The sequence below is a fragment of the Lycium barbarum genome, chromosome 4, assembly GCF_019175385.1.
Source record: "Lycium barbarum isolate Lr01 chromosome 4, ASM1917538v2, whole genome shotgun sequence".
Taxonomy (NCBI): Eukaryota; Viridiplantae; Streptophyta; class Magnoliopsida; order Solanales; family Solanaceae; genus Lycium; species Lycium barbarum.
Window position 1 is genome coordinate 40,410,685 of NC_083340.1, and position 21,572 is coordinate 40,432,256.

Sequence of the window (21,572 nt, forward strand, 5' to 3'; positions counted from 1 at the left end):
CATGTGAAAATATAATTTTTTATTACTTTAAAATGGTTATTTAATAGTTGTTCTACTTTAATTGTACCAACTCTAGTGGTTAAGTTGCTTAACTTGGTATAAACACCAGATAAAATATTTTCCAAATTTGTAATTCCAGATGGATCAGTAAAAATACTTTGTTCCAATGACCCTCAAATGCTTGGGAACGAGTGAAAGGCCAGAAACAAAAGAAGAAAATAGGAGAGAAATCTAAAAGTGAGATCTGGCTGGAAAAGAAGGCAGAGTAAGCTTTTCTTTAACATGGGATTTTATATTTGTGAATCAAAGAAGAAACAAGTCATTCTTTTTATTCATGCTCAACACATGCCCAACAAGAAGAGAAAAGATGTAGACAGTCGGAGCATAAAACCACAGCTCAATTGTGAGGTAGTTTCATAAGTTGCATAAAACTCCAGACTACATTTGCCCGGTCTAGTGGTACCACTAGGAGTCTCTCACACAATAGATTTCCTTCTCTGATCCCCGATGGGAATTAAAAAAAAAAAGTCAAAAGGGACCACATGGGAGCTAACTTTCAAGTTTCAAACACGATATAAGTCATCGACACAGGCCCTTCCAATTTACTACTATGCTTTTCTGTGAGTAGCATTAAAGAGAACACACAAATCAGAAGGAAAAAACTATACAACACATCACGAAGAGAAACGATCACACAATACTGATGAACAAAATTGCCTCCAAAAGCCTTCCTCATACAACAACAAAAAAGCAAGGCCAAGAGTTAAACTCAATAAAATAAATCCGAAAAACATCCAAAACCTGAAGTAGTTGTGGACTTCCAAAACAAAAAGACAAACCAACAAAATTTGCAATAGTAGATAAGTCAAACCAAATTGGAAAACTACAGGTTCCATGGCAAACCACGGCAACTGCATTTCCCAATTCTAACTAACCTAAGAATAAAATATTAAATTACTTAATGTAAGGAATAATTCACCTCACAGAACTAAAACCGCCTCAAAGGAGATCGGCCACATTGGCTGGCAGCTCCTCAATCACAACATTGTAAAACTTCTGAATGTCAAAAAGCATCCTTTCATCATCCTTTGTGACAAAGTTGATAGCAACACCCTTCCTTCCAAATCGTCCACTACGACCAATACGATGCAGGTAGTTTTCTGGCTGAGTAGGTAGGTCATAGTTAATCACAAGGGACACTTGCTGCACGTCAATACCACGTGCCAGAAGATCAGTAGTGATGAGCACACGAGATGACCCAGATCGGAACTCTCGCATAATGATATCTCTAGTGTTCTGGTCCATGTCTCCATGAGTTGCAGACACTGTGTGATCACGGCTGCGCATTTTATCAGTTAGCCAATCAACCTTGCGCCTAGTGTTCACAAAGATGACACTCTGGGTGATGGCTAAGGTCTCGTAGAGATCGCAAAGAGTTTCAAGTTTCCACTCTTCCTTTTCAACATTGACATGAAATTGCTTGATACCTTCAAGAGTGAGCTCATCACGCTTCACGAGAATCCTCACAGGCTTGTTCATGAACTTCCTAGTAATTTCAAGGGCCTCTGGAGGCATTGTGGCAGAGAAAACACCAACTTGAATCTTGGGTGGCAGCAGTTGGAAAATATCATAAATCTGGAAAATAATAAGACTACTTTTAAATAAGACACTATTTGTGAGCTTTAGGAGCAATAAATCAGCTTATAGGTTAGGCCCACTGGAGATACTACAAGGAAATAAGGTCAAAGAACCAGCAAAGTCATTAAAACATAATATGGCAAATAATGACAAGAATAGATAGAACTCCCATAAAGAAGTTAGTAGCACATAAATTTTTTACAAACCTAACATATGACTAGGAAAAGATGCATACAAATACTTTAACCACTCCCTCTCCCCCCCCCCCCCCCCCCCAAAAAAAGCCCCATATTCGTGCACTACTTCCAAAATCCCAATACATAAACCTAATAAATAAGAAAAATCCAGCAGAAGGAAAAAATCAAAAGAGAAAAGGGGTACCTGATCCTTGAAACCTCTTGACAGCATTTCATCAGCTTCATCGAGAACAAACATCTTGATGTGGTCAGGGCGAAGAGACTGCCTGCGCAACATGTCAAAGACACGTCCAGGAGTACCGACCACCACATGAACACCACTTTGAAGGATACGCTGATCCTCACGGACACTGGTACCTCCTACACAAGCATGAACCTTCACACCAAGATAGTCACCAAGTGCTCGCATAACCTTCTCAATCTGTTGGGCGAGCTCACGGGTTGGAGCCAGAACCAGGGCCTGACATTCCACTAAGCTGTAATCAAGCTGCTGGAGAATTCCAGAGCAGAAAGTTGCTGTCTTTCCCGTTCCAGATTGTGCCTGTTGGATCACATCAAGACCCTTGCAAAAAGGAACAATACCCCTTTGCTGGATAGCAGATGGCTTCTCAAAACCTTCAAGCAATTAAAGAAGTTCAATGCCCTGCTAAATCTAACAATGGGGAGGAAAACCACATGTGCTTATTAAGAAGTGCATTTACCATAAGCATAGATGCCCCTAAGAAGGTTTTCTTGCAAGCCCATAGCATCGAAACTGTCATAAACCTCATCATATGATGTAAAAAACTCCTGTTGTTCAGTGCCAAGCCTGTTTCAGCATATCAAACATCCAAAAATTTGAAAATAAAATGAGTAAGCACAAGAGATAATTTATAGCTAAGGCAACTAAGGAAGAAATAAAACGCAAGTGTAGTTTTCTGCTGCCATATTAAAACCCAATTGATAAGAAATCAGAGCAAACAACTTACAGCTCAGTCATTTTGGCATCAAATTGACGAGCATCAAACTGAGAACCTTCCGGTGTTAAGCCAGACATGACTATAGCAAAACAAAAAAATGATATTACTCATATGAACTTAATAAAAAGGAAAAATCAAAACCTTACTCTGAAAATATCACAGATGTCAATAATTGTAGTAGCAATAATATCATCTCTTCTTCCTCTCTAATATTGAAAGGGGAGGAGGCCACAACAGAATGCATTTTTTCTTTCTTAAAAGAAGCACAAAGCACAGAAAGAAAAAAACACATGAAATACATTCTTAACAGAACATATTGAACAACACCAAAAGATGGATAAGGATTCCCAGAATATAAATACAACACCAACAAGCTAATGATGGAAAGCATGTAAAGCTTTACATGAAAGACAAAGAACAGATGCCAGAGCAAAGCATTATAATCCCCAGATTTACTTCCTATACGTAATAAATACCCAATTAGCCAGTATATTTTCCGATGAGCAAACGTAAAGAACCTATTGCATCAAAACAGTGAGTAGACCTACTAACCACCCCTTTATTCCTTTCAAAGATAACCCTTTTGCACAATACTCACTAAACAGGTTTTTAATACATGGATTAGGATATTCCTAACAGATAAATTAACAACGATAATCTTTTTACAATCAAGAAAATCATATCAAACAGATCTCTATCAAAAACTATACAAAAGAGTCATCCGGCCAACAGAAACAACTACATAACTCAAAACCCATATGTAGAAACGAACTCAGACCAAGAATCAGTCATCAAGATTCAAACTTGAATAAAAATAAAAAAATAGAAGATTACAAGAAACACATAAAAAGAGAGAGAAAAAAGCATATAACTTACTTGATTAGAGATGAGGAAAAAGATCTGAAGGAGAGAGTGTATTAGGGTTTGTAAAGAGTGTTGTTTTTGTCTGAAACTCCTCGGATCTACGCCGCAGGAGTTCAGGAAAGAGGAATAAGATTAGACTATCTTGTGTTGTGTTTGTGTTTTTTTTATGGTCTTTCTCGAATTTTTTGTTCTTTATAATTAAAAACTTATTATTTATGTTTACTAGTTGGATTTACTTTCCATGTTGTTTTGAAATTTATATTTAGACCCTAAAACGGGGATCAATACGGCGCCGTTTTGGGTGGTAAAACAAGAAGACGGTGATGTGGATTCCACAAAATGAGGGCTTGGTTTTCTCTTGGGCCTAATTTAGGTCAATTCCTTTTTACAAGTTGACACCAATGTTTTAAAAGGCGGGGGCGTGAGGCTAGTATTTTACTTAGCACGGGGCGAGATGTAAGCCTCATTCATCTTTAAATATTTAATTTATAATCTAATAAAATAGTATAATAACACAAAAAGTATATATAAAAAAAAATACATTAATAGTTTTAAAACATTAAAGAAACTCATAGAAAATAAACTCCTAATATGATTTTACCAGTATAAATAATGTAATGATATAAAGTTATTATGGGATGCAAATCAGCTCTAACATCTTACTTTCAAACAATGAAAGAATCACAATCTCTTCAAATACATTACTATCATATTATGCAATTTACCTCTCTGAAAGAAAATAATCAATAGACATTATTTATATTATAATTAAAACATCACTCCTTCAAGAATAAAACCAAAATTACTTTCAAATAATGAAATAATTAAAATATGCTAATTTTGAGACATAAGACAAAAACATGAAGGCCAATGATAAGTGAAGATGTAAAATCCGTCTATATATTTTAAAAATAAATGTGAATTGCTATCCACCCTCATGATGTTCCCAATTAGTAAGTAGGCATTTGGACATGCGGTTTGAAACCATGGAGATAAAACCAGCGGTTGGACATGCATTCCATCTCACAAATCATCCAAAAAGGCATGATTTGGAGTTTCAAACCATGGTTTCAAAAAATTTAAATATAAAATTTGACTCATCAGTTTATATTTTGTAAAAAAAGATCCATAAGTTTGTAGATATTTTTAACAATTACTCCCATCAACCATTTACCAACCCTATTAACTTCCACCAACCTTTATTTATGTCTACCAACCTTTATTTATGTTTACCAACCTCATTACTATTCATGTTAAATTTTCATTTTTATTGAACTAAAGTTTGATCAATTGATGTTGTATTTTTTAGAAAGGTCTTCTAGTAGCGTATTAATTTTGTTATGAACTATGACTTGCTCGTTTGGTAAGATTGTATAAGAGTTGGGAATGTTTTGATAGTTTTCACAACTTGTGGGGTTTTTATGTCTATAAGAGAAAATACAACTTAAAATATCCAAATTGCATGCCCAAACATGGTTTCAAACCACGATTTCAAATCATGTCCAAACGGCTCCTAAGTATGCAATACTAGGGCTTATTATTTGAGTTACTCTCAATCTTCTTATTTATATAGATGGAAAAACTATTAAACATCATTTTATTAAAGAATTATGAGGGTCAACAATGTCAAATTAAGGAATTTGACACATAATTTATGTAAGAACTGTTAGGCGAGCCTCGAACGTTAGGCGTTAGGCGTGTTTAGGGCGTGCAGTCAGGCGCTTAGGGCGTAAGCCCCGAGGCATTTTGTCAGTGCCCCGCGCTGAGGCGAATCCAAAAGCTGCCTTTAAAACACTGATCGACACTAATATACATCCTTTCCTTCAACTATAAGCTCTTTTTTGGTTGCATAATCATTAGGTAATGAAATTTCATATACTCCCTAGCCTCATCTTCACAAAAATATTCTATTATTATTACGTGGAGAGCCGAACGGTTTTCATCCAAACTTTCACGTGATTGCTTAGTAAATCTCTTTATTCTTCGTTAGGCTTCCTTTTGCAGCAGCTTCGAGCGAGAGATTCTCTGACTTGAATGACTTTTCGGGATTATATCCAGTCTTTTTCAAGTAGTTGTTGGGTCTAATATAGGTTAAATGGGAAATGGAGGAAAGAAATATGGAGGGAACAAGAGTTGTTCCCTTATGCTTTGGTGAAAAGAATTTCTCCTACATTGGTAGTGGAAAGAGAAGTTCAAGTATTTAAATAAGGAAACACTTTTACTTGTTGTTAAAGGGTTGAGGAAATAAGCAAGCCTCGCGCCGCCGCCGTCGCTCGGCTCGGCTTTGGATTTGGATTTGGTCAAAGATTGATTGATTAATCTTTTTGGACAAAATTTTCTTTAATTATTTAATTAAGTATCTAATTATTAATTAAATTAGCCAAATATCCAACCTGAACCAGATCCGCGATTCATTTTCTTTCCCGAATTTTATTTAAAATTCCCGCCTGTTTTTAAGTGATTGTTTTGAAGGGTTGCAAACTTTCCTGACTTCCATGGCTATAAATTCGTGTGATTCCTCATATTTTTCCTTACGAATTTTCTGAACTTCAAAACTTCTTCTTTTTCTTCTGCACAAATAAATTCTAGTGTAATTTACTACTGTTGAGTGGTTCGCTGACACCGTGATTTTAGGTACTGATACACCGATGAGTAAGATTGTTCTATCCTGGGAGGATACATTCCATTAACCTCGGGTATTTGAGGGGAATAATTTCCTTAAGGACACATTGTGCATTCAGTGGGCTCGATTTTCTTCCTTAAAAATTTTTCGGATACTGTTTTGATATTTTCCAGTTTCAGGTTTATACTTTCTGGTTTTACAAAGTTTACTATTTTCTGGAATTTTTACAAAGTTACTGTTTCAAAATATTTTCGTAATACAGATTAATAACAATCTTAAGGAAATTATATTTTATATATTAATCTGTATTCTGTTTTGGAGACTAAAACTTGTGTGGTTTTCTACTCCGTATGAAATTTTGTGTTCTGACTTGAAGATATAGAAACTTCGTTGGAATGTTAAAGTTCATACTTGTACAACGATTTGAAGAACATGAAAACTTCGTCGTTGTTGTTGTGAAAAGTTTGCTATTCTGATTATTAAAACAGTTTGTCAATTTTGACAGTGAAAAAAAATGGCAATTGAAAGCGCTACTACTTCTACGTCTGCTGCGGCAACAAGCTGAACTGCTGTGCCACTGCAGAAAAACCGGGGAAATTTTCTGGAGCCAACTTCAAAGGATGGCAGCAAAGGGTGTTCTTTTGGCTTACCACTCTTGGTATGCAGAAGTTCACCAACGAAAACCCTCTAGTGCCTGCCACTGATATGCCGGACAATGAAAAATTTATGATTGTTGAGGCGTGAAAACAAGCAGATTTTCTATGCAAGGGCTACATCCTAAGTGCTTTGGAGGATGATTTGTACAACATCTACAGTGCTATGAAAACTTCGAAAGAATTGTGGGATGCACTTGAGAAGAAGTATAAGACTGAAGACGCATGCTTGAAAATATTTGTGATTGCCAAGTTTCTAGACTATAAAATGATAGACATCAGAATTGTTGGAACCCAAGTTCAAAAGCTTTAACTTATTTTTCATGACCTTATTGTTGAAGGTATGATAGTTAACGAAGCATTTCAAGTGGCTGCAATGATTGAAAAATTGCCTCCTTCGTGGAGAGATTTCAAAATTATCTAAAGCACAACTGCAAAGAAATGAAGTTGGAAGATCTTGTGATTCGTCTCAAGATTGAGGAAGATAACAAAACAACCGAGAAGAAGTCGCGTAAGAATTCAACGGTTATGGGAGCGAATATCGTTGAAGAGGCTGCCCCAAAAAGTAAGAAAAGAAAGAGGTCTACCAGACAAAAGAAGGAGCAAGCCAAGAAAAAGTTCAAGGGCAACTGCTATAATTGTGGGAAAGCTGGCCACAAAGCCCCAGATTGTCGTCTCCCGAAAAAGGACAAGAAAAAAGGACAAGCCAACATGGTGGAGAAGAATGATGACATTGATGATCTGTGTGCAATGCTATCGGAGTGTAATTTGGTTGGAAACTCAAAGGAGTGGTGGCTTGATTCTGGTGCCACTCGACATGTTTGCTCTATAAAAGAAGCATTTGCAACCTACGCTCCCGCTGGACCCGAAGAGGAGCTTTTTATGGGAAATACTGCAACAGCCAAGGTTGAAGGATTTGGGAAGATACTTCTGAAGATGACTTCCGGCAAGGTGCTGACTCTTAACAACATTCTGCACGTTCCTACAATTAGGAAGAATTTTTTTTCAGCCATACTACTCGTCAAAAACTGGTTTAAGTGTGTGCTTGTTAGTGAGAAAGTTGTAATAGGTAAGAATGAGATGTTCATAGGAAAGGGCTACCTCACCGAGGGCCTTTTCAAACTAAATGTAATGGTTGTTGACAGTATTAATGAGAATTCAGCTTCGTCTTACTTATTGGAGTCAAACGATTTATGGCATGTTCGTTTAAGATATGTCAACTACAAAACCTTGCGAAAATTGATTAATTTAGAAGTATTGCCTAAATTCGAGTGTAATAAATCAAAATGTGAAATCTGTGTTAAATCTAAGTTTGTTAAACATCCATATAAGTCTATTGATTGGAGTTTAGATCCTTTAGACTTAATCCACACAGATATATGTGATATGAAGTCAATACCATCTCGCGGTGGGAAAAAGTATTTTATAACTTTTATTGACGATTGCACTCAATATTATTACGTGTATTTGCTTAATAGTAAGGATGAAGCAATTGACGCATTTAAGCAATACAAGAACGAAGTGGAAAATCAATTAAATAAAAAGATAAAAATGATTAAAAGTGATAAGGGTGGAGAATACGAATCTCCTTTTGCAGAGATATGTTTAGAATATGGAATTATTCATCAAACTACTGCTCCCTACACACCACAATCAAATGGAATTGCAGAAAGGAAAAACTGAACATTAAAGGAAATGATGAATGTTTTATTAATAAGTTCCGGTTTACCGCATAGCTTGTGGGGGGAAGCTATCCTTACAGCTAACCGAATACTCAACAGGGTGCCCCAGAGCAAAACACAATCTATTCCATATGAACTATGGATAGGAAGAAAACCCAACTTGAAATATTTCAAAGTGTGGGGGTGTTTAGCAAATGTACAAGTTCCTTTACCCAAAAGGATAAAAATCGGATCAAAAACTGTGGATTGTGTTTTTATTGGTTATGCTACAAACAACAAAGCTTGTCGGCTTTTAGTTCACAAATCCGACAATCCCAAAATTCATGTTAATACGGTAATTGAATCAGATAATGTTGAATTCTTTGAAAACATTTATCAATATAAAACTGAATGTGAGTCGTCAAGTGAAAGATCTAAACGACCGCGGGAAGAACCAAAGGAAAGTACACCAAGTGAAGAGGATCCAAGGCGTAGCAAACGTCAAAGGACATCTACTTCCTTTGGACCAGATTTTGTGACATTCTTGCTTGAAAATGAGCCTCAAACATTTAAAGCAACGATGTTTTCTTCTGATTCAGCATTTTGGAAAGAGGTAGTCAATATGAGATTGAATCAATTTTGAACAACCATACATGGGAATTGGTTGATCTTCCTCCTGGAAATAAACCTTCAGGATCAAAATGGTTCTTTAAAAGGAGAATGAAAGCTGATGGCACTATTGACAAATATAAGGCAAGGCTTGCGGTCAAAGGTTATAGACAAAAAGAAGGCCTTGATTACTTTGACACATACTCGCTGGTAACAAGGATAACATCTATTTGGGTGTTAGTGGCACTGGCGGCCGTACATGGTCTTGAAATTCATCAAATGGATGTTAAGACAGCTTTCCTGAATGGAGAGTTGGAGGAAGAAATTTACATGGAACAACCTGAGGGATTTGTGGTTCCTGGTAAAGAATGGAAAGTGTGCAAACTTACTAAGTCACTTTATGGACTAAAACACGCACCCAAATAATGGCATGCTAAATTTGACTAAACAATGTTGGCAAACGGATTTAAGATGAACGAGTATGACAAATGTTTTTACATTAAAAACACTCCAAATCATGAAGTCATTCTTTGTTTATATGTTGATGACATGTTGATAATTAGTAAAGATATTGCCGATATAAATGCTACTAAGCGCATACTGGCTAGAAAATTTGATATGAAGGACTTAGGAGTTGCTGATTTGATCTTAGGAATCAAAATTCATAAAACTCCACAAGGTCTAGCATTATCGCCGTCTCATTATATTGAAAGAGTACTTGACAAGTTCAAGTATTTGGATTTCAATGTTGCCAAGACTCCAATTGACGTGAGCTATACATTTCAGAAGAATGAAGGTGAAAGTGACTCACAATTGGATTATGCAAAAGTGTTGGGAAGTTCGATGTATATCATGAATTGTACGCGACCAGATATAGCATGTGCTATTAGCAAATTGAGTCGGTTCATAAGTAATCCTAATCAAACTCACTGGATGGCAATGAAACGAGTTTTAGGGTATCTGAAACATACCCAAGACTATGCTTTGCATTATAACAAATATCCCGCCGTGATTGAGGGATATAGTGATGCAAATTAGAACACCGGATCATCTGAAGTTAAATCCATGAGTGGATATGTTTTCACAATTGGGAGTGGAGCAGTGTCTTGGAAATCATCCAAACAGACGTGCATCGCCGTTCTATGATGGAATCTGAATTTATAGCTTTAGACAAGGCCGGTGAAGAAGCTGAATGGCTCTGGAATTTCTTAGAAGATATTCCATTCTGGCCCAAACCTCTGGGACCTATATGCATACATTGTGATAGTCAAGCAGCAATAGGTAGGGCAGGGAGCGTTATGTACAACGAAAAATCTCGTCACATACGACGGAGACATAATACCGTGAGACAACTACTCTCTAGTGGAATTATCACTATTGACTATGTAAAGTCTAGAGATAATGTGTCGGATCTACTTACAAAAGGCCTAACTAGAGAGGCGGTTGAAAGATCACTAAGAGAATGGGTTTAAGGCTTAGGACAAGTCATCATGGCGGTAACTCTACCTAGCAGACTGGAGATCCCAAGAGCTAGGTTCAAGGAGATCAAACAAAGTTGTGACTGACAGTTTGACATTGTCAAATAACTCAATACATTCTCGTGATGAAGACAATGTTTAGGAACAAGGATAAAACATTAAGGCTTTTTAACGAGCTAATAAAGCTTAAGTTTTTTAATAGTTTCTAAGTTTGGCAGGTTTGACCAAATAGTGTATCTACGCGATAACACGTTTAGGAATCACCTATGTGAGTGTGAAGTGTAAGCCACTTCAAAGAGGATGATTGTAAAAAGCCCATTCTCTATACACTCATGAAACCAAGATGTGTTTATGGCTGAAACGAACACAACCGTAAGAACCATAGACTGTAAAGGGTTGATTGTGTAACATGTGGTTATCTAGGCATACACCAAAGCTCGACGGTTCAAAGATATCAAATCTACCTATTGACCGAGTATATCCGATATATGTTCACTACAGAAAATTCAAAGGGAAACCCACTTATCTAGATGCAATTAATCCTTGCTTGTAAATCACACACTCGTCCGTGCATTCCTTTATGTTATAGCCATTCCCCATTCATGTGGGGGATTGTTGGGTCTAGTATAGATTAGGAAAGAAATATGGAGGGAACATGAGTTGTTCCCTTATGCTTTGGTGAAAAGAATTTCTCCCACATTGGTAGTGGAAAGAGAAGTTCAAGGGTTTAAATATGGAAACACTTTTACTTGTTGTTAAAAGGGTTGAGGAAATAAGCAAGCCTCACGCCGTCGACGTCGTTCGCTCAGCTCGGCTTCGGCTTCGGATTTGGTCAACGATTGATTGATTAATCTTTTTGGACAAAATTTTCTTTAATTATTTAATTAATCAATTATTTAATTATTAATTAAATTATCCAAATATCCAACCCGCGTGCGACCCGGTTCATTTTCTTTCCCGGATTTTATTTAAAATTCCCGCCCGTTTTTAAGTGACTGTTCTGAAGGGTTGCAAACTTTCAGAAACAGTACTTCCATGGATATAAATTCGTTTGATTCCTCAGATTTTTCCTTACGAATTTTCTGAACTTCAAAACTTCTTCTTCTTCTGCACAAATAAATTCTAGTGTAATTTACTGTCGTTGAGTAGTTCGTTGACACCGTGGTTTTAGGTACCGATACATCAGTGAGTAAGATCGTTCTATCTTGGGAGGATATATTCCATTAACCTCGGGTACTTGAGGGGAGTAATTTCTTTAAGGACACACTGTGCATTCAGTGGGCTCGATTTTTTTCCTTAAAAATATTTTTTTGATACTGTTTTGATATTTTCCAGTTTCAGGTTTATACTTTCTGGTTTTACAAAGTTTACTGTTTTCTGGAATTTTTACAAAGTTACTGTTTCAAAATATTTTCGTAATACAGATTAATAATAGTAGTATCATAGGTATTTAGGTAAAAAAACGCTCATTTGTATGTCTTGTAAGGAGTTTAGCATTTTGAGGCGGATTGCAAGTAACGAACCATACCCTAAAGCAAATTAAGAAAACAACTTTTTGTGTCAATTTTCTTAGTAGGAAGAGTCAATTCCGTTAACACAACACTTTAGAGGTCAAATGACTAACCTTCATCTTTCTGGTCTTTGCGACTTAGTAAAGTGTAGAAGATACGTTATTGCTTGAACATATGACATTCACTTCACGTGTTGTGCTTATTTGTATAAATGAATTTGATCTTCCTAGCCTATAACCTTGGTTTTACCAACTGCTACCTTAGTCTTTTAAGCCACAACTTTAACTCGTTTGGCTAGTCTGATATTGTTACGGCCCACAACTTATAAGTGGTGAAGGTAGCTAACCTCACCAGGTAGATAAGCCAAAATCGATTAACATCCAATTTATTAAAGTTATTTATGCGAAAATTAAAGTGATAACATAAATATATTAAAGATCAATTCTTTGACTTATAAACGAAGTGCAGAAATACAAAATATCACTCAAGACTGGTGGCATGTGTACAAGAGACACTAAGAGTGATAATGCAAGTCTAAAATGACCAATATATTGTCTGAAATGTAAGGAAGACAGAAAGAGTAAAGAAAAACAGAACCAGACTGACACTGCAGATCAGCCAGGCAGCTCACCCCTAATCTCCGGAATCAACAATCTCGAACTCACACAACCCATAAAGCCTACTCGAACTCAGATCTAAGTCTGCACCAAAAATAGTGTTGCACAAGTAGTATGGGTATGGGAAGCACGTGTATGCAGTATATCTCATAGACCGACAACTAAGAAATAATGATGACGTTGATAAGAAAACTCTTATTTAACCTGATCCGGCTTACCTTACTTTGGATCGTTCAATAATAGTGTAGAAGATAAATTCATTATCTAGTAAAGACAAATATCAAATAGTCAAGTAAATCAGGTAATCATTAAGGATATGCCATGCAATGTAATGAAACGTCATTCAAGGCCATTTACTTTCCATAACCTATATATACACAAAGGTCCAGGGGACTGTATGGGAGACATGACCCATGGGGTACTCGCGAGATCCATATACTGTCGGAACTGTTTCCTTTCGGCATACATACATCTCCCTGACCATTTCCCTTCGGCATATACATCCCCCGAAACCCTTTCCCTTCGACATATCACAAACCCGCCGAAACCATTTCCCTTAGGCATATCACTCCAACCAAATCGATCCAAAGATCACACCGAGTCAAACCACCGGAACCATCATCAAATATGGATATGGATGATCATATAAGCATGAATATCAAATGCATTTTAATATAACCATGAACCATGCATAAATACATATATAGCTCGATTATCACAAGTAAACGGGTTTAATGTAGTGATACATAACAGGCACATTAAGTCAATTAATTACCAACTAATGCCCACATACTTTAGAATTATTGGATATCAATCCGTAACTACGTAATTACATAATTTCTCATACATGACACCGTCACTCGTACTAATGTCCGTCATATCATGCGTATGAGACCTCCTTCTTATGGTCTTACCCCTTATCGCTATCATTTTTAATCTCTACTTATCGAAACTTTCCTCAAACAACACCGTTACTCGTACCAATGTCCGTCATATCATGCATATGAGACCTCCTTCTTACGCTCGTACTCCTTATCGTTATCATTTTTAATCTCTACTTATCGAAACTGTCCCTCAAACAAAGTCTAGAAAAGTCTTAACATACCTTGAAGCGGAGCAAATGAAACACAATAAACCCTTCACTTTTCGGAGTGTCTTCGAATGCTCCAAATCTCGATATGAGCAAAGCTTAAGTTATTCGGAAGCTCTACCACATCCGAATACACCAAAGAGTTCAATCTAGTCTAAATAGTACTCTACGAGGTTAAATGAGTCCATCGATACCCATATTACTATAGTAATAATCCGTACTCAAGGCAAAATTGGAATTTTATTTGAAAATCAGTTTACCCATAAATTATATAGCCTAGATCAAGAAACCACTTAATTTCATCCATGAATTGATCCCCAAATGAAGATTTTTCGTTCTCCTAACTTTAGGGCTCAAAACCCCAATTTTCCCCAATCAAATTGTGAATAAAATGTTAGTAACTTGAAGTAATCACAGGGAGTCATAAAAATAAAGATTAGAATTTTAGCCTCTCTTCGAAATGAGAAAAATGCCACAAATATGGCCCAAATTAGTGCTCTAGAACTCCAAAAAATTGATTTTGATTGAATGAAATGTCACACCCCGACCTTGGTAAGGCGTCACTGGCACTCGGCACCCTATGGGAACCAAGCGAACCAAATTGTAACTCACGTTTTCTGTATCTCGAAAGGCAACATAAGACCAAGGTACTATAAGCCATAGGGGCACAAGCCCAAAAGATAACATACTTACGTCTTCAAACTAATCTCGAGTGCACATGCCGGTAAGGCTATCCATAATAATGATACAACATAGTATAAGTCGAGATAATTATAAGATATCTAACTGTGCATATCTGTCTACGAGCCTCTACAGGAGTACATGACATAAAGTGGCCGGAACAAGGCCCTGCCATACCCATGCAGATGCATATGCAGCCATGCTAACTCACAGGGCAACTCCGAAGCAAGTGGAGTGCCACGACTCTGCCTGCTGAGCTGGTATCCTTACTGAAAGATCCGTCAAGCTGTATCTCAAGACCTGCGGGCATGAAACGCAGTGCCCTCAGCAAAAGGATGTCAGTACGAGCAATGTACTGAGTATGCAAGGCGGAAAGTGCAACAAAATGGCCATATACTAAAGATGAGAAGAATAAGAATCAACCTGGCATTTCTGGACTATCGATGGAAATCTAGCATATGTATACATACCTCTTCATCTTCTTGTGATCTTTACTAGGTCTGTATACCCTACCATAGTCCTGGTTACCTTATTATCAAACGTTATCTGAACATGTGTTGCGGCGTGCAACCCGATCCATATATGATACATGTTTCTCTATGCTCTCGCATGCTTAACCATATCTATGTACAGTACTGTGCCTTTATCTTACTAATCTTCCTATACTAATTGCCCAACTGATCAGTGGTAACTGCTCGACCGGCTATAGTCCGGTGGTAATAACTGCTCGTCCGATTATCGCCCGACGGTAGAGCGCAACTGCCCGACTGATCAGCGGTAACTGCCCGATCGGCCGTTGCACGGCGGTAACTGCCCGACTGGCTGCAGTCCAGTGGTAAATATATACATCTGCCCAATTGGTCGTAGACCAGTGGTAAATACATACATACATACATACATCTACCCAACCGGCCGTAGCCCGGTGGTAACATCTGCCCAACTGGTCGTAGACCAATGGTAATTATAATTAACATCATAACTAAACTTCTACAAGTAATCTTTATGCACTTCTCATGGTCTTCGCTTAACCCGTAGTGTCTACATAATCATATAAGCCTTATAAGAACATCTCTGTCCATTAGTACTTATTCCCACCTGACTAGACTATAACCAATTCCTAAGATACAACATGAACCTCTCTTCGAACATTAAATACCTCATTAGAGACCATCTGCTAGCACTCTACTCATGTCATATAAGACATTCCTTAAGAACCTGTTCCTAAACTCATTGAATTATTATAATGGAACCATCATCATGAACACGTCTCACCTTGAAGGAAGAAAGTCGTAAGATGAGATCAACATCAATGAATAACAACAATAGCCTTGAAAAAAGCTCAAGGATATCACAAGAACATCGGGAACTGTAAGCTTTGGTACTTTTAGAAACGAGTTTATTGAAGATGTCAAATATAGGTTCACAACAAAGGAATCATGCCTTAAGAAAAAAAAGGTTTAGCCTTAATATACCTGGAAGCTCGCTTCTCGACTTTCCAACCTACTCCTGTCTTGCAATATACATATAAAACCATTCATACTATTGTTAGGCCCGTTGTTATATACTTATCCTAAGCCCCCAAATAAATCTTTTCAGAATCTGCCAAAATTTCGGCAGCATCTCCTCTGTTTATATGCCTAGCCCAAAATCTCAATTCAGCAACCAACAATAACAACAATAATACCAACATCAACAACAATATTATCAACACCAAAATATTCCATAAACATCCCACACGATGTTTTATTCAATTTCTCGACCCATAAATTCATTATACTCTCATTTAGTAACTTTTCCTCCGTAGATAAGCTTAAATCAATACTAATAAGGAAAGATTCATATCTTTCACCCACTAGAATTGTAATATCTTCGATTATCACCTTGAATCCAAGCTAAGTTTCACCGCAATTCGATATTATAATCGTAGCCATGTGTTGTCCAAACTTACATTCGGGGATTTCACTTAGTTGCGTTAAAATCTAGTGGACGGAAGTTAGGAGAGTTTAATTTGAGAAATATTTGGAATGTTCTTGGCTGTAAAAAGAAGTTTAGGATCAGATTTGGTCCTTAAATAGTGGGTCAAATTCGGGTCGGGTCACTGTTGCAGCACTGTAGCAGCGTTTCTGCTCTGTCATCCTAACTTGTAACGTCCATAATTCTCCACTTCGATGCCGTATCGACGAGTGGTTAGTTGCGCTGGAAACTAGACACGACGAACTTTATTTTAGGATTTTACTTTGCTTCAAAACTCCTCATCTACTAAAAGATATTCTTTCTCCAAGTTGGGCCAAAATTGCCCCTCATATTTTCTTCCAAGTACCAACAAATTGAATTTCCTTAATTCACTTGACCTTTAATCCTTTCATAGCTTACTATATGAACTTAAATCCTTATGACCATAAGTTAAACACATATAAGCTCACATACCTCCTGAAAGATAGCTCGAATCTCAACATACGAAACTACGGGGTGTAACATGAAACTTAGTCTGCAATTATTAACCACTCACGCCTTTGCACGTGCGGCCCACACGTCGGGCCAGTCCAAGTTTTGCACTTACGGTCCTTTTCTCGCACTTGCAAGGTCGCAGGTTCGGACCTCACTTTCGTACTTCCAATGCACCAGCACCAGCAACAGTTGTCCACGCTAAAATGACCATAACTTCCTCATACGACCTCGAAGTTCGACGATTCTTGTTGATATGGTTCTGAATCACGATACAGACTTAATGGTTCAATCAAAACACAATTTAGAGCTTATTTTTCAATGTGGTATCCTTTATTCCCAAAGCAATGACGCTAAAATATCAAATACAAGCATGATACAATTCAAATTTATCTCTAAAACCGATCGAAATCTCACCAAAACTTGCGGACAAGTCCAAAATCATCACATAAACATGTTGGAACTTTCAAATCATGAATCTGATCTCATTTAGTTAACTCTTTGACTGTGGTCAACTCTTAACTTCCATTATGCTAGAATGCAACTCAATTGTCCAAATCACTCCCCAGCCCATCGAGATTCGTCCGAACCATCCAACTAAGTCTTAATTCACGTTTCGAACCCTATGATTCTAACGAAACTCCGGTTCATATTAGTTAACCTCCATTGTTGACTTTGGTCAAATCTTTTCATTTCTTTAACTTAAGAACTTCCATAATATCTTGTTGAACTTATTCTGGTCATTCCTATTGGAGACATGAATTTATCGGATAATCTTGTTTGGATGCCTTTTACAAATGGAAAATTTTCCTCATTCATGTATGGCCCACATGCCCTAGTATTCTCCTCATTCATGCTCATTTGAGCTTCTTGAACGTCAACACATCTTAGAAAGTTCAAATCTAGAGTTCTCTTATATATCAGACTACTTTGCTTAAAAGAAACCTTGTGCGAGTCGCCTATTATTTCTTTTTTTATCTCCATTGGTATGCACAAGATATTCTTCTTTTTTATAAATTGTTTGATATTATGGTACTGTAGCTCACCATCAGGTTCTACCTCAATTATGTTGCAATAACAATGTTGATCCCGAATTTGAATTTTAGTTGTTGTATAATTACAACATGCATTATTGATGATGTTGTATATAATTTTGTCATTCTAAGTGTAATGGACCAAATGATCGTTGGGATAGAGCATATGGGGTGGTTCGCTTGGTGTGGGTAGAGTCAGTCACGTTGATTCCGTTTATCCCAGATTTAGGTAATCAATTGAATTTATAAGTGAGGTATACGATATGTAGAACTTTAATCTATTTTGGGTTGATGTGGAATGTATATAGACTTGTATGCAATGAAATGTATATGTGAGTGTATGCGTTAATGCCTTGAATAAATACGTAGATATTGATGATTAAGCTAATTGTATTGAATGAACAAGCAAAGCCAAAACACCACTGATTCGGACCAAAAAAAAGAAAGAGAGAGAGAGAGAGAGAGAGCTTTAATATATATTTTCTATTACAATGTTCTAGATCTCCAAAAGCCAACCCCTAAAAGTAGGGAAATGTCCTCTATTTATAGTTTTGCCTCATGGGCCTTACATACAATACAAGGCCTTTTTAGAATAAATAAAACCCTAAAGGATAAGGTAGGGCCATATGGTCTTATACCCGTACGGTTGTCAGTACAAAATGGCAGAACGGTCTTGGCGTGTGGCAATTCTGTAACTGGTTAACCGGACCAACGACCACGTTCAGCTCAGACATGAAGAAACCGGACTAACGGCCATGAGAACTTGACTTAGAGAAACCGGAATAACGGCAATGCTGAGTTTGGTCCGAAGACACCGGATCAACAGATTTACTTCTCTTTTCTCGAATGAGCTACATTCGGTGCAATTCCCCATCTGGAGAAAAGTCCGATCATACTCGTGCTCATTTGGTCATACCCTCGGCCCCCGGTCTCACCGGTCTTACATATATCCGATTTTTACCATATACAGATAGTCCCCACACTTTCCGGACCGTAGTTTTACCGGAGTCACGAGAAGTGGATAAGTCACAAAACTAGTGGTTTCATAAGCTCGTTCTTATCTTTTACTTTTGGCGGGAACAGTTATGTCACGTCCCTCTGACATCGGCCACGTGTCTTGTCTCGAATGGCCGACCTCGGGAACCGCCGTAACACACGTCGCCTCGTATCACGTCTCATTAAATTGGGACACGTGGCGCCACCCGATTGGTCGCCTTCTGTAACCGCTACAGTTCCCATGCCTATATAAAGCCCTCAACCTTTTCATTTTTCTACTTTCACTTCTTCACTTCTTTACTTCATTTACTCCTGATCGTTTTTCATCTCTTCTTTTCTTGCTTGCTTTGATCGTTTTCATCCCTTGATCTCTTGCTTGTTTTGATCGTAAGAAATCCAACTTTGCCAACTTCCCCATTTGCCATTCTTTGATCAAAAGTACTCCTTTGTTTCCTCTTTCACTCGTCAATTCGAATTCTTCAACTGCCTTTTCAATCTTTTCTTACATTTCCTCCATTGTTTTCTTTTCTGCATTTTGACTCCCATCTCGTTCAAATCTTCTCTTTCACGTTCTCCAAATGTCTTCCAACACCGAAACTTCATCCTAGGATGTTCCCTCGGTTTCTTCTCAGGGAGCCGAACCAACCTCACAACCTAAGGGAAAACCCTTCGTTGAACCTACTGCTTTGGACATAGTGTTATCCAAACCCAACTACAACAAAGAATTTGAAGTCGAGAAGCCCTCTCCAGTCGCGGATAGGGGTTTCGATATAAGGCGATACCCTTCGTCTATTACCGAGGATAAACTTGACCAGGTCCGGGTCGACTGCGGATGGGATAACCGTCCGGTGCAAGTGTTCGCCCCCAGGCCCGGTGAATCTATCACTGATCATAGAGAAGGCTTCTTGTATGTTTACACCTATCCATTTACGCTCAAGCTTGTCCCTGCAATTGACCCAGTATTTTGGAGATGTGCCGGACGTACAATGTGACCCTGGCCCAAATTTGTCTGATTATCTGGAGAACCGTGTCCTGCTTCCGGCTATTGGCCAACAACGACAACAGGGAATTCTCGATGACGCATTTCATCCGGTTATATTCCCCGAGGCTATTCCGAGGGGGCGTGATAAAGCTCGCCAAGTGAGGTCGGAACCCGATATTTTCCAAAATAGACGAAGACAGAGATCGAGGGTGGTTGGAACGCTATGTCCCGGTAAGGACCGCGAATATTATTCCGATTGAGTACATGCCTTTCCCGGAGAGGTGGAACGATAGGTGTAAGTTTCTCAGTCCTTCCTTCAATAATCATTCTTCCTCCATGCTTTGTCAACACTTACTCCCTTATATTCACGTGGTTTCTGCCTTTTTTTTTGTATCAGTTGTGGCATGGATACCTCCGACCGTCTGGAACATGACCGAATGAGTTGGAGCAATTATCGGTCAACACGCTCATGAACGAAAGACATGGGGGGACCTGTCACGTGGCCGATGGGTTTCCCAAAATCACGGTAACGCTCTCCTTGATTTGGTATATATTGTATCTTTTTCCTTTTTTGGCTTGGTTCAACGCGACCTTGTTGCCTTTGTTGAATTTCGACGATGGTCCCCGGTGTAGGGTACTTCGATAAAATGATGCCGAATTTCGGCGGTAACCCCCGGTGTAGGGTGTTTAACAGGAAGACACATCCGAAATGAATTTTTATAATCTTCTTTATATTGCAAGTATTTGTTCGTACATGATATGAAGACTTCGTCCGTTTCCTTCTGCTTTTGTCGTAGCAAATGCTAAGTGGACACGATTCGTTCTGATCGTTTAGTCCTTACATCGAAATCTAATATAGAAGGTCCGAATTTGGACAAAGGTGAGAAATATAAAATTTCGAGGACTTCTCCAGGGTAATACCTAGCAGCGTTCATCTGCTTTGTTGAGCTGCTCGTTTTTTATTTCTGGGGCAAGCCTCGATGTGGGTATGATAGTCCCCTAGTGTTTATTCGAGCTGCATGATCAGGTAAGCACTATCAAGTCCCCACTCGAGGGGTATACCCCGAGTTCCCGAATACCTAACCTCGTTTCTATCAAGTAACACGTTGTACTCGTTGCCTCATTAAAAACCTTGTCGAAAAACCCACTTCGGGACAAAACCGTACTAAGGAAAAGAGTGCAACACGTGTTTTTAGACTTAACTTCATCCGGTACTCAACTTCCTGCAAAAAGGAAAGATTAACAAAAAATAATCACAAGGGTAGGCATCCATACCTTAGCAGTATAAGAATAGTTCAATCCAGTAAGTCACGGCAAACCTTAGAGTTTCTCTCTCTAGGCGACGGCAAACCCTAGTGAGAGAGAGCTTGTTTTCACCATTAATGGCGTCTAACGCCACTGTACAGCCTCCTCTTGAGGTTGTCCAGCATCCACAACTAACTACTTTACCTACAAAACCCTTAGATTATTCACATATTCTACAACCTTCAACTTTGAACACTAAGAATAAGGCAACTACGTACAATTATGAAAT

At 38.0% G+C, this 21,572-nt stretch overlaps 1 protein-coding gene across 1 annotated transcript; it reads right to left on the minus strand.

Moving 5' to 3' along the window:
- Positions 1-679: 679 nt before the first annotated feature.
- Positions 680-3,882, minus strand: LOC132635930 (eukaryotic initiation factor 4A-2). Its single transcript, XM_060352541.1, has 5 exons — positions 3,671-3,882; positions 2,804-2,873; positions 2,537-2,643; positions 2,020-2,450; positions 680-1,635 (listed from the first exon to the last, which is right to left on the minus strand). The coding sequence occupies exons 2-5, from the start codon at positions 2,869-2,871 to the stop codon at positions 1,000-1,002; spliced, it is 1,242 nt and encodes a 413-aa protein (XP_060208524.1). The 5' UTR covers positions 2,872-2,873; positions 3,671-3,882; the 3' UTR covers positions 680-999.
- Between the last annotated feature and the right edge of the window lie 17,690 nt (positions 3,883-21,572).